Source organism: Taudactylus pleione, unplaced genomic scaffold, assembly GCF_031769625.1.
Source record: "Taudactylus pleione unplaced genomic scaffold, aTauple2 ptg000361l, whole genome shotgun sequence".
Lineage (NCBI taxonomy): Eukaryota > Metazoa > Chordata > Amphibia > Anura > Myobatrachidae > Taudactylus > Taudactylus pleione.
Window position 1 is genome coordinate 1,781,728 of NW_028284762.1, and position 14,168 is coordinate 1,795,895.

Genomic DNA, 14,168 nt, shown 5'->3' on the forward strand with positions numbered 1-14,168 from the left:
TCCCCTGCTCCTCCTCTCCAGTCCCAAACAAAGCGCAGGTGTCAGAGTGCACAAAGCTGTATAAATATGCAGGCGGCTTTTTTTGGACGCAATTCAAGTGGTGAACTTTACACTATGCCGACAGGCGTTCTTCCAGCTCAGCAGCGTCAATGTTTTTACCATCAATTTTATATATATTTTAGGGTTTATTGGTCCTTTGGGTAAGCTGGAAAATATGGTACTTGAGGCACAGTGATGAGACACTGTGATCTAGGGGTCTATGTATTAAGCAGTGATAAGAGACAGAGTGAAAAGTGATAAGAAAGTGATAAGGTGCCAGCCAGTCAGCTCCCAACTGTCATTTTTTAAACACAGCCTGTGAGATGGCAGTTGGGAGCTGATTGACTGGCACCTTATCACTTTCTTATCACTTTTCACTGCTTAGTACATAGACCCCCTAGTGTGAATCCTGTTACAATAATGTGGGAAAGAGTAACTCAGAATAAATCCGGAGCTCATCACGGCGGCTCCGGCTAGGCCTGCGCATCTGTATTTTCTGTTTGTCGCAGGCTCCAGCCTTTGCTGGGAATACATCAGTTAGTGAGCGTAACGGCTGTAAATCTCTGCTCCTATATTCTGCAAAGTACAAAGCAACTTGTCGCTCAGTCTCTGCATTTCAAAGCCTGAAGAACCTTTTTGTTGTTTGTTTTCCACTGCGGCTGTGGCTGTGTGATGTGTCTTTGGCTCCACGTCTCGCCGTACCTTCAGTTCTGCTCCTGTACCCAGACGTGGGAGGGAGACATCACAGGGGGGAGAGCCTTCATATGGCGTGGTCGCAATGGGAATCAGATGGCTGATGGCAATCTCCCCTGAGGTTAGGATCAACCTCGGCTACACTCTCCCTCACTATCTTTTCATCTGTCTGCAGCAAATCTCGGCCAATTAAAGGCGCTCACACAATTTGATGTACAAGTGCCTGACGACTGCCCAATATCCGTCTTGTTTCGGCCAATGCCGACTGTGTAACGCTCACAAATGTCCAGAGTAGTTGACAATGCAGTATAATTATAAGTGTTAGGAATAGTTGTGCTTTCCCCTTGCAGTATATACTGTATATAACATATTGCATTTATTTTACAGACAATGATTCTATAGGGGACACTAACCTGATTTTTTTTTTTAAAGAGAGTCTACTATTCCTGCAATGGTGCTATTACAGATTCCAATATACTATACAGATTACTGACCCCAGAAGAGCAGTGGTAGCCATGGGGTTCTGCTCTCTGACTTGTCTCAGGCTTGGGCCGAGATTTGTGGAAAGGCCCTAGAACAGGAGCGGAAGAGAGCATCATGGAGCCCCATTGTACAATACTGGTAGTGGTCCGGTGATACTGCTCTCACCTCACATAGAGCATGCACTGTCCGCTTGGGAATGAGCGTTTCCAATGAGGGAGGGTGGGAAAGACAATCCAGCGTTGTCAGCCCTTCCCCCTCACAGAACCCGTAGCCCCTGTAGTACCACCCCTGCCCAGAGACCTGAAGCTGGGGTGCTAGGATTGTTGGGGCTTCACCACCAGGTTACAGGTTGGGCATAATGTCAGGTCCGCCAGCATAGAAAGATAAAGTTATAGTCATTTAATGATCATTTTTAATTGCTACGTGAAAAAAATATAAGAGTGGCAGAATTAGGGCTCGTGGAACTTTGCAGAAATAAACAGCACAAGAAAAATAGGTTAGGGGTAAAAAAAAGTGTTCAGGACACAAGGAAATCACTCAAGCTTGTTCTAAAAGTCAGTGGCTGATTATAATGTTGGCGGATGGGTCACCCAACCAGAACCCAGACTCTAGCCCCGTCTACCCGGATGTACCGCTGACAACTATTCTGCCCAAAATGTGGCTGATGCATTTTACTGTAACCCGTAGAGGGCCCTTACTACCATACATAGCAATGACCTGAGGTGCCCCCCTATTCTGCCTAAATACTGCAGGATTGCTGGTCAAAGAGAAAAGATGCCAGCGTTCCCATTAGCTATCCAATAAGAAGAAGAAGAAATATCTCTTCAGGATTTAGCAACGGTTTTCTGGACAAATTGGAAGCTCCACCTGACAGCAAATCCAGGTATGAGGACCTCTGCCACATCTAGCTGTGCACCCCTTCTGTAAAGCTCATTCCTATACCCATCCTGAGTATATAAAGCAGTAGGCCTACTTGTCTCAGCTATCATAACCTCCATAATATAACCCATTCCACAATACCTTCATTGTTATCAGAATTAGGCTGCCTCACACACAGTATTGCTCTGACAATTACGCTACACACCACGCAGCGCATATCACCAATAGCATGTTGGGGGCTTTGTATGCAGGAGATTATATAGTGATGTAATTCAGCAATTTATACATTACCGTTGGACTAGCAGATACGTACAACGCATGTACAATTATTATCTTATGACTATGGTTCACACGTAAGAGTGTCAATCCCTACATTATAATCACATACAAGTCAGAAGCTGATATAATGAATACATACCCCTCTCTTTCCTCTCATTTCTGCATTCGCACCAAGGTTCATCTTATCATAACCTCCCTGATCACGATACTTCAGGTCCTGCAAAGAGTAACCGGTTGGAGTTATATAGAGAGATTAACTTTTCCATTTAAAGTGAAACTGTCACTTACACACAAAGTGGGCTCAGTCTTGTTATGGGCTGAACCCTTGTTCACGAGAACGCAGCCTGTGAATCCCTTAGTAACACGTAATGTCAGTGATGTCACTAGATCCTTACAGATTGATTGGCTGTGGCTGATTTCGAACGGCCTCTATCAAAACACATTCTTGCCCCAAAATGTTGTCTTTTATTTTTGCTCTATTTTTAATTAAACACTTTTTGTTGTACCGAGCTAGCAGAACTAAATAATCACTGACAAAACACAGTAATAAGATTTGCAAATCATTCTTATAATATTATTTAGAGATGTGTGCCGACCCCCGTGTTTTGGTTTTGGATCTGTATCTCCTTCGTGTTTGGGATCTGGATTTGGTTTTGCCAAAACCGCCCTCGCGTGTTTTAGTTTTGGATCTGTATTTTTTCTAGAGATGAGCGGGTCCAGTTCCCTGAGAATTGGACCCACCCGAATTTCGGGGATGCGGGCAATCCGAGCGCAGCAAAACCGAGGCAATCCTGACCCGAGGCAAAACCTCGTGACGCCTCTGTCGAGTCGCGAGGTTTTGTTTTCAGCGGGCTTACCGCTGATTGGCTGAGAGAGACGTCTGTCACAGCTCTCAGCCAATCAGCATTAAGCCCATTGAAAACACTACAAGGGAAGGAAAAAAGATGGCGCCCGCCATCCCCCACCGCCTGACACCGCTGGCACCCCCCACTGCCGGCACCCCCACTGGCAGCATCCCCCACTGCCGACACCACCGCTGCCGACACTCCTGCACTGCTGCCCAACGTACTGAGGACACCGTCAGTGACCCGCACACTGCCGACACTCCCACAGTGAGGACACCACCAGCACCCCTGCACTGCCGACACAGTCAGCAAACCTGCACTGAGGACATCGCTGGCACCCCCACTCTGCCGACACCGACGGCAACCTGCATTGAGAACACCCCTGCACTGCCGACACAGTCAGCAAACCTGCACTGAGGACATCGCTGGCACCCCCACTCTGCCGACACTGCCGGCAGCCTGCATTGAGAACTCCCCCGCACTGCTGACACAGCCAGCAAACCTGCACTAAAGACACAGCTGGCATCCACGCACTGCCGACACAGCCAGCAAACCTGCACTAAAGACACCGCTGGCACCCCCGCACTGCCGACATCACCAGTACCCTTCACTAAGGACACTGCCAGCACCGCCATTCCATGTACTGAGGACACCGTCAGCAACCCCGCTCTGGCCACACTGCTGTCACAGTAAGTGCACTATTGGTGTATCCAACCCACACTGTATAACACACTGTATCTGTGTTGGAAATTAGAAACTGAACTGCCACATGTTAGTGCCGCCCACTGTGTCACTTAGCTTACTCAGCCAGCTAGCTGGATGCAACATTTTGGCCTTAACTAGATGAAGCAAATAATATTGTGAGGTGGTCAAAATTGATTGGAAATTACTGGAAATAAATGTTATTGAGGTTAATTATACTGTAGGAACAAAAACAGGACCATTTTATGTGATTTTAGCTGTTTTTATGAATTTTTAAGAAAAAATCCAGATCCAAAACCAAAACACGAAACCAAAACACGGAGGTGAGGTTTTGGCAAAACCAATTCAGATTCAAAACCAGGGGAGATTCAGATCCAAAACCAAAACCAAAACACTAGGGTCGGCACACATCTCTAATTTTTCCTAAAAAAACCCCATAAAAACAGCTGAAATCACATCATTTGGGCCTGTTTTTGTTCCTACAGTATTATTAACCTCAATAACATTAATTTCCAGTCAGTTTTGACCACCTCACATCTCACAATATTGATTTCATCCAGTTTAGATGAAAAGGTTGCACCGAGCTAGCTGGCTGACTAAGCTAAGCGACAGCAGTGGGTGGCACTAACATGTGGCAGTTCAGCTTCCAACATGGCACATCTAGGAAACAGAGTGACACTGCAGTGCAGACAGTATGGCAGTTTAATAAGCTACTAAAACACACTAAGGGTACAGCCTGAGGCGTCGCAGTACTTGTGTTATGGATACACACTAAGGGTACAGCCTGAGGCATCACAGTATTTGTGTTATGGATACATACTGGGGTACGGTCTGAGGCGTCACAGTACTTGTGTTATGGATACACACTAAGGATACAGCCTGAGGCGTCACAGTACTTGTGTTATGGATACACACTAAGGGTACGGCCTGAGGAATCACAGTACTTGTGTTATGTATACACACTAAGGGTACGGTCTGAGGAATCACAGTACTTGTGTTATGTATACACACTAAGGGTACGGCCTGAGGAATCACAGTACTTGTGTTATGTATACACACTAAGGGTACAGCCTGAGGCGTCACAGTACTTGTGTTATGGATACACACTAAGGGTACGGCCTGAGGCGTAACAGTACTTGTGTTATGGATACACACTAAGGGTACGGCCTGCAGCATCACAGTACTTGTGTTATAGATACACACTAAGGATACGGCCTGAGGCATCACAGTATTTGTGTTATGGATACACACTAAGGGTACGGCCTGAGGCATCACAGTACTTGTGTTATGGATACACACTAAGGGTATGGCCTGAGGCATCACAGTATTTGTGTTATGGATACACACTAAGGGTACGGCCTGAGGCGTCACAGTACTTGTGTTATGGATACCCACTGGGGTACGGTCCGAGGTGTCACAGTACTTGTGTTATGGATACACACTGGGGTACGGTCCGAGGCGTCGCAGTACTTGTGTTATGGATACACACTAAGGGTATGGCCTGAGGCATCACAGTATTTGTGTTATGGATACCCACTGGGGTACGGTCCGAGGTGTAACAGTACTTGTGTTATGGATACACACTGGGGTACGGTCCGAGGCATCACAGTACTTGTGTTATGGATCCCCACTAAGGGTCACAGTACGTGTATGGATACACTAGGGTACGGCCTGCAGCATCACAGTACTTATATGGATACACACTAAGGGTCACAGTACTTGTATGGATACACTGGGGTACGGCCTACAGCATCACAGTACTTATATGGATACACTGCAGTATGGCCTGCTGCATCACAGTACTTGTATGAATACACTGGGGTACGGCCTGCAGCGTCACAATACTTGTGTGTTAGGGATACACACTGGGGTACGGCCTGCAGCATCACAGCTTGTGTGTTAGGGATACACACTGGTACGTCCTGCAGCGTCACAGTACTTGTGTGTTAGGGACACTGCAGCATCACAGTACTTGTATGGATACACTGGGGTACGGGCTGCAGCATCACAGCTTGTGTTAGGGATACACTGGGGTACAGATCATTTATTTTTTAACTTTTGTTTTAATTTATTATTTTTTTTATTTATTTTTTACTTTTTCTTTCTTTTTTTTATTATTTAAATCGGAAGCTTTTTTTTTAACACTGGAGCAGATGGACACTGGACAGGTGAGTTGGCAGCACTGGAGCAGATGGACAGCGGACAGGTGAGTTGGCAGCACTGGAGTGGATGGACACCGGACAGGTGCGTCGGCAGCACTAGAGCGCATGGACACCGGAGAGGTGCATCGGCAGCACTAGAGTGGATGGACACCGGACAGGTGCGTCGCCAGCAAAGGAGCGGAGCGACACTGGAGAGGTGCGTCAGAAGTACTGGAATGGATGGACACCGGACAGGTGCATCGACAGCACTGGAGCGGATGGACACTGGACAGGTGCGTTGGCAACACAGGAGTGGATGGGCACAGCACAGCACTGAGCACAGGGGCAGCCAGTGGAGTGTATGGACAGAGAACAGCACAGCCCCTGGATGGACTCAGCACCAACCCTGAACGGACTCAGCACAGCCCCTGAACGGACTCAGCACAGCCCCTGAACGGACTCAGCACAGCCCCTGGACGGACTCCGCACAGCCCCTGAACGGACTCAGCACAGCCCCTGGATGGACTCAGCACAGTCCCTGAACGGACTCAGCACAGCCCCTGGATGGACACAGCACAGTCCCTGAACAGACTCAGCACAGTCCCTGAATGGACTCAGCACAGCCCCTGGATGGACTCAGCACAGTCCCTGAACAGACTCAGCACAGTCCCTGAATGGACTCAGCACAGCCCCTGGATGGACTCAGCACAGTCCCTGAACGGACTCAGCACAGCCCCTGGATGGACTCAGCACAGCCCCTGGATGGACTCAGCACAGTCCCTGAACGGACTCAGCACAGCCCCTGGATGGACACAGCACAGTCCACAGCTCAGCCACACAGCAGAGTAAAGATTTATATGCAATCCAAAACCAACCCCCGGGATTGATGACATTTTGCCTCGTTTTGGGAATTGAGTCTGGTGGTAAACCCCGGGCCGGACTCTGATACCTCTCGGATCAGGTATGTTCAGGTGGGTCCAGTTCTCAGAGAACTGAACCCGCTCATCTCCAGTTATAGTAACTGTTCCCGAAACTGAAAAAAAATTAGTTATTAGTAGAGTGCGATGAGTTGATATTAAAAAAAATTGTGTTTACCATGAATGTGTCGATGATCAAATTTGCAGTAGTCCCTTGGGACTGTAGAAATACCATGCGGCATGCCGGGAACTTTCGCAGTTGCCATCCATACAATATACAGATGTGTCCTCTTGTATCTTTGTCGCTGATGCAGCAAATCGCGCAGCGAGTTGCGTGCCCATGACCAGATACCCGCACTGCGTTCGCAGCCACGATCCACAGGATTGCATGATGCGAACGCTGCTGTGGCCTGGAGTACTGTGGCGCACGCATGTGCGGCAACTACCATGGCGCAATGCGTGCGCACTTCTGCCGTCAAAATAGTAAAGATGGAAGTGGACACGTCTGTAGAAAGAAATATTCTTGCAAACCTCAGTTTACAGCTGAAGGGCACTGCCAGTGCCAACTAACTACACCTTGGTTTAATTGCATTAAACAGTGTGACAGTGTATGTCTACCGAGGAGGCTGTAAGAAATGAGTGATAAAATAGAGGCTGTGAATGCTATATTAGAATCTTCTTAAATTCACTTAGTAAATGGCTGGATTTTACTATCATTTGGGTTACATTAAGTAAAAAAAATGTGTCTGTAATTCCTTATTAAATTACACTATCACAATAAATGTAATGAAAGAAATAATTTCTACATGTACAAGCTACCGAAGTTAGTCCCAGTTTAATTAATGCATGAAACTTGAGCGACACACTGATAGATGTAGAATAAGACTGAGCATTACTTACAGTGTATGCTTCTTCACCTGGCACAGGAGGCTTCTTTGTGAACTGGGGGAGACGCATTAGTACAGTTATTATTTATAGAATTATTATTATTATTTATATATATATAAAGCACAATCCATCTGCTGAAGAATATAAGAAATGTGTCTATTACAGTGTAGCGGGTGTAGTACATACAGTCAGGTGCATAAATATTGGGACATTGACAGAATTTTTATATTTTGGCCTCTGTTTCATTTCAAAGCCATTGTGGTGGTGAATAAACAAGATGTGCTTTAACTGCAGACTTTCAGATTTAATTTGAGGGTAATTACATCCAAATCAGGTGAACGGTGTAGGAATTACAACGGTTTCTATATGTGCCTCACACTTTTTAAGGGGCCAAAAGTAATGGGACAAACTAAACAATCCTAAATCTAACTTTCACTTTTTAATACTTTGTTGCAAATCCTTTGCAGGCAATTACAGCCTGAAGTCTGGAACGCATAGACATCACCAGACGCTGGGTTTCATACCTGGTGATGCTCTGCCAGGCCTCTACTGCAAATGTCTTCAGTTCCTGCTTGTTCTTGGGGCATTTTCCCTTCAGTTTTGTCTTCATCAAGTGAAATGCATGCTCAATCGGATTCAGGTCAGGGGATTGACTTGGCCATTGCATAACATTCCACTTTTTAGCCTTAAAAAACTCTTTGGTTGCTTTTGCAGTATGCTTCGGGTCATTGTCCATCTGCACTGTGAAGCGCCATCCAATGAGTTCTAAAGCATTTGACTGAATATGAGCATATAATATTGCCCGAAACACTTCAGAATTCATTCTGCTGCTTATGTCAGCAGTCACATCATCAATAAATACAAGGGAACCAGTTCCATTGGCAGCCATACATGCCCACGCCATGACACTACCACCACCATACTTCACTGATGAGGTGGTATGTTTTGGATCATGAGCAGTTCCTTTCCTTCTCCATACTCTTCTCTTCCCATCACTCTGGTACAAGTTGATCTTTGTCTCATCTGTCCATAGGATGTTGTTCCAGAACTGTAATGGCTTTTTTAGATGTTGTTTGGCAAACTCTAATATGGTCTTCCTGTTTTTGAGGCTCACCAATGGTTTATATCTTGTGGTGAACCATCTATATTCACTCTTGTGAAGTCTTCTCTTGATTGTTGACTTTGACACATATACACCTAGCTCTTGGAGAGTGTTCTTGATTTGGCCAACTGTTGTGAAGGGGTTTTTCTTCACCAGGGAAATAATTATTCTGTCATCCACCACAGTTGTTTTCCGTGGTCTTCCGGGTCTTTTGGTGTTGCTGAGCTCTCCGATGCGTTCTTTCTTTTTAAGAATGTTCCAAACAGTTGATTTGGCCACACCTAATGTTTTTGCTATCTCTCTGATGGGTTTGTTTTGATTTTTCAGCCTAATGATGGCTTGCTTCACTGATAGTGACAGCTCTTTGGATCTCATATTGAGAGTCGACAGCAACTGATTCCAAATGCAAATGTCACACCTAGAATCAACTCCAGACCTTTTACCTGCTTAATTGATAATGAGATAACGAGGGAATAGCCCACACCTGTCCATGAAATAGCTTTTGAGTTGATTACTTTTGGCCCCTTAAAAAGTGGGAGGCACATATAGAAACCATTGTAATTCCTACACCGTTCACCTGATTTGGATGTAATTACCCTCCAAATAAATCTGAAAGTCTGCAGTTAAAGCACATCTTGTTTGTTTCATTTCAAAGCCATTGTGGTGGTGAATAGAGGCCAAAATGTGAACATTCTGTCAATGTCCCAATATTTATGCACCTGACTGTATATGGAAGTTATACGGGGGGAACTTGAGAGGAACAAAATTGGTCATTTATTTTGACTTCATGACTACAATAAAAACAAATGTGTACTCTGATAGGACAGATACCTCCCAACATGACCCTCTCCAGGAGGGACACTATGCTCTGGTCCTGGACTTCCCTGGTAAGAGGTGGGGCTGCAGCGCAGTCCAAAATTCAAATAGGGGAGTCACACCAACTGTCACTTCACACGCTGCCAAACATCACTGGCTGGGACTCACTGGCAGTTGGTGTGACTCCCCTATTTGAATTTTGGACTGTGCTGCAGCCCCACCTCTGGAGCTGCCACCAATCATACATTACCAGGGAAGTCCAGGACCAGAGCATTGTGTCCCTCCTGGAGTGGGTCATGTTGGGAGGTGTTCACATCTGCCGGTATATATTTAATCCTAGGGCAATTCTGCTGGGCTGCTGTGATAATCGCCTGGGCAATCTGGTTGTTGTAGACTGTATGGGCTCTCAGCTAGGCCGACATATTGGTAATCTGCTAAACTGTGGGCTCTCTGCTAGACTGAAATGGGAACTATGCCATGGTTACATATATAATACACTTGTGGCCACCACTAGGCTGGTATATAATCATGTGGCCACCACTAGTCTGCTATATACTCTTGTGGCCACGCCAGTAGGCTGTCATATACTCCTGTGAGCACACCAATAGGTGGGTACATAATCCAGTAGGCACGCTGAGCCTGATCTTGAGTTGGGAAGACACAGCATCGAATCACCATAGCGACCATCGGTTGCTGTAGCTGCAGTAATCGCCCACCTGAGTAAGTTGAAGCTTACTCATAATGGGCAACATACCTGCTCAGCTGGAGTGAAGAAGTCTGCGTTGGAAGATACAGACCCCAGACCTGTGGAAAATGGGGATGACCCGCCCCTGTTTCCGGAAACGCAGGCCAACTACGCCCCTGCTCTGTCCCCAAATAGCTGCAGCATGTCAGTCAAGCTGCTGCGTAGGGGTGCAGCGTGTGAGGACACAGGGACCGTTCTGCACATGTGCAGACCCCCAACAGTTGGAGATGCATACAAACCATACAGCAAACCATGCTGCACTTCGGGAGCAGATATAACATGTGCAGAGACATTTAGATTTGGGAGGAATGTGTCCAAACTGAAATCTAAACTGCAGTGCAAGAATACAGCTGTACAGCATTTGTGGGCTGCATGCAACAGCAGACAGGGTTTTCCACGCATGGAAAAAACAATGGGCCTTATTCAGCAGTGCACCAGCTGGTTGGGAATCTGCGCAGGTGCTGGACCCTCACACGCAGGTCCGGCAGCAGACTGCCAGTAATTGACAGTCTGCTGCCATTTGTGATTTGTGGGAGGGGGGGGGGGGGGGGGAGACCATGATCTCCATCGGCAGATGGAGATTTCCTGGCCTCTTCGTTCTTTCTACGGTGGCTTACTCACTCAGCCAGCCGATGTGATTGCAGATTAGCTGATGCTGCATCCTCGGTAATGCATGCAGGAGTCATGACACCTCCCGCTGCATCAACATCATTGCAAAGACGGAATTGCAAAGTTGCTTGCGTGCATCTTTGCAACTCCATCCACTACTGAATCACCCCCCAACATTTGTATATATTTGCACCCCTTGCATTGCTACACGGTTTGTCCAGGTGCACAGTTAAAGGCCCTACACATCTACAGGGCAATCTGCCGTTCCACCGATCAGACTGGAACCGCCGATCTGCCGAGTGTAAATGATCACCGCGTCCATCGATATTTGACAATCCGTCGGGGAATCTGTGAAATTCTACATGTTAAAAAAGTCCGATCTGCTGATCACGATCATATTTTGATCGTGATCTGCAAATCATTGAAATCCAACATGTTGGATTTCACTGATGCACCATGCCCGCCATCTGGGTATCGGCAAATTGCCCCAATCAATCGTAAATGTATAGGGGCCTTTACTAGCTCTTTCTTGCTTTATTCCCAACTCTGGCAGATAATTCAATTGGGTAGTTGACACCGAAGCTGTCTGGAAGGGTGCCCAAATTATCATTCTGCCTATGTGAATTTATGCCATTGGTGATGCAGGGGTAATAGAGGTGGTAATGAGATGAGAGATGTATAGAGCAAGTAATATGTATGTCTGGAGCGTTGCTGGTATAACATGTTGGGGCATCATTAATATAATATGGGGGGGTTAATAAATAAAAACAGCATTATGGGAGGGCACCTTGCCCTTTACTGTGATGGGCACTGCTCCATGATTCATGGCTCAGTGGATTTCATCAGCTACTGAGGGCAAGAGGAACGTGTATATAGTTCCGGCTGCAGAGCCTGTTTGGAGGAGATGCAGTTACTGGGTTGCAGTGTCCTGTTACTCTCTCTAATCCATTACATAGCTAACCCTGGTATACATGTCGGATACATTTTGGCCCTGCATATCTGTACAGTGACTTTGCTACAGTGAATGGGAATTAGGCCTCTTACCCTCTCTCTGAAGAGAAGCGCCGTAATAATTATCGCGTAGATAAACAAAATGCCGTCCAAGATGTAACAGATACGTGGGTCCGCCCATCCAAAGACTTGCGCATCTGCAGGGAGAACGGAGAGGCTCAGGTCAGTACAGCAAAGAATTCCAAAGTACATGTTATGATCTAGAAGCTGAGAGTGGTTACACAGTTATCATCTGCCTCCCCATATATTCCTACAGCATTGATAGAAACATAGAATTTGACGGCAGATAAGAACCACTTGGCCCATCTAGTCTGCCCCATTTTTAAACATATTGTTACCTCAACCCTTATTGATCCTTACTATTTCTGAAGGATATCCTTATGTCTATCCCATGCATGTTTACATTGCTCTACTGTCTTAGCCTCTACCACCTCTGATGGGAGGCTATTCCACTTGTCCACTACCCTTTCTGTGAAAGATGTTTCCTCAAATTTCCCCTGAACCTACCACCCTCCAGTTTCAGAGCATGTCCTCTTGTTCCAATACTTCTCTTTCTTTGAAGAATGTCTCCTTCCTTTACCTTGTTAAAACCCTTTATATATTTGAAAGTTTCTATCATGTCCCCCCTTTCCCTTCTCTGCTCCAAACTATACATATTAAGATCTTTTAGTCTTTCCTGGTACGTTTTGTGGTGTAGACCTTGCACCATTTTAGTTTCCCTTCTTTGTACAGTCTCTAATGTATTAATATCCTTCTAGAGATATGGCCTCCAGAACAGAACACAGTATTCGAGATGAGGACGTACCAATGACTTATACAGTGGTATTATCACTTCTTTTTTTCCTGCTACTGATTCCTCTCCCTATGCAACCAAGCATCTGACTTGCCTTCCTCATTGCTTTGTTACAATGTTTGCTTGCCTTTAAGTCACCTGAAATAGTGACTCCTAGATCCCTTTCCTCTTCAGTAGTTTCTAGTATAGTGCAATTAATACTATATTTAGCCTTTGACTTTTTATTTTTTTTCAATATTCAATTTTTATTGATTTTCAGAAAAACATAAAATAGAAACATACAGAAAAAAATTAAATACAGAAATATGGGAATAAAATAAAAAAAATTAAAATAATCAACTTAAAAACTTAAAAAGGTACATTCATTGTAATTGTATCATTTGGTCAAGATAGACCCTAGATTCAGAAATGAAAAATATAGCACTAATACAGAAATCATGCATTCATTTAGTTGTGTTTTCATTCTGAAATAGTAACTCCCCCTTGTCTGACACAATGACCAATATTACTGTAAATCCTTACTATAGATTGTCAATTGTAACAAATAAAGCCTTGAAGCTAAAGTTGTCTTATTTTTATTTTTTTATTCAGTCTAGTTACCTAGGGTACGTTTATGGTTCCAATATTCGGTCCAAGCGAACCAACGGATCAAGGGTTAGAAATTGATGACGAGTAGGGGACACCTGCTGTTTCAAATTCATAATGGGCCTGATTTTATTTTCAATAACCTGTATATTAGGAATAACTTGGATTTCCATTGTTAAGTGATTAGTAATTTAGTGGTGATAAGTATGTGTCCCATTATATGACGGTCATTATTGGTGATAGGTCCATGGTAGATATGGAAAATAGCTATTAAAGGATCTCGGGCTATAGAGATCTTCAAGACTTGTTCTATAAGTTTAAATAGTTGAGTCCATAATGGACGTAACATAGGGTACGACCAGAACATGTGAGACAGAGTGCCTACCAGGCCACATTGTCGCCAACACAAATTGGAAACTGAGGGCCAAATCATATGAAGCTTCTCTAGGGTTAGGTACCATCTATGTAGAAGTTTATAGTATTGTTCTACATGGGAAACACATTTTGAAAGCGTAAAACAGTTGCGGAAGACTGACTGACAGTCTTCTTCAGTTAACGAGCATGACAAATCTGATTCCCACTTTACCAAAGAAGAAAATTTAGGGGATTTTGTGGAGTCAATTATTAGAGAATACCATCAG

General features: G+C 45.1%; 1 protein-coding gene across 1 annotated transcript in view; it reads right to left on the reverse strand.

Moving 5' to 3' along the window:
• The window catches only part of CD247 (CD247 molecule), a 165,621-nt gene that overhangs the window by 34,868 nt on the left and 116,585 nt on the right, over positions 1 to 14,168 (reverse strand). Inside the window, exons 2-4 of the mRNA XM_088444399.1 lie at positions 12,183 to 12,286; positions 7,879 to 7,920; positions 2,513 to 2,590 (exon numbers count right to left, since the gene is read on the reverse strand). Of these exons, the coding sequence (XP_088300525.1) occupies positions 2,513 to 2,590; positions 7,879 to 7,920; positions 12,183 to 12,286 (224 nt within the window). The remainder of the gene's footprint in view (positions 1 to 2,512; positions 2,591 to 7,878; positions 7,921 to 12,182; positions 12,287 to 14,168) is intronic.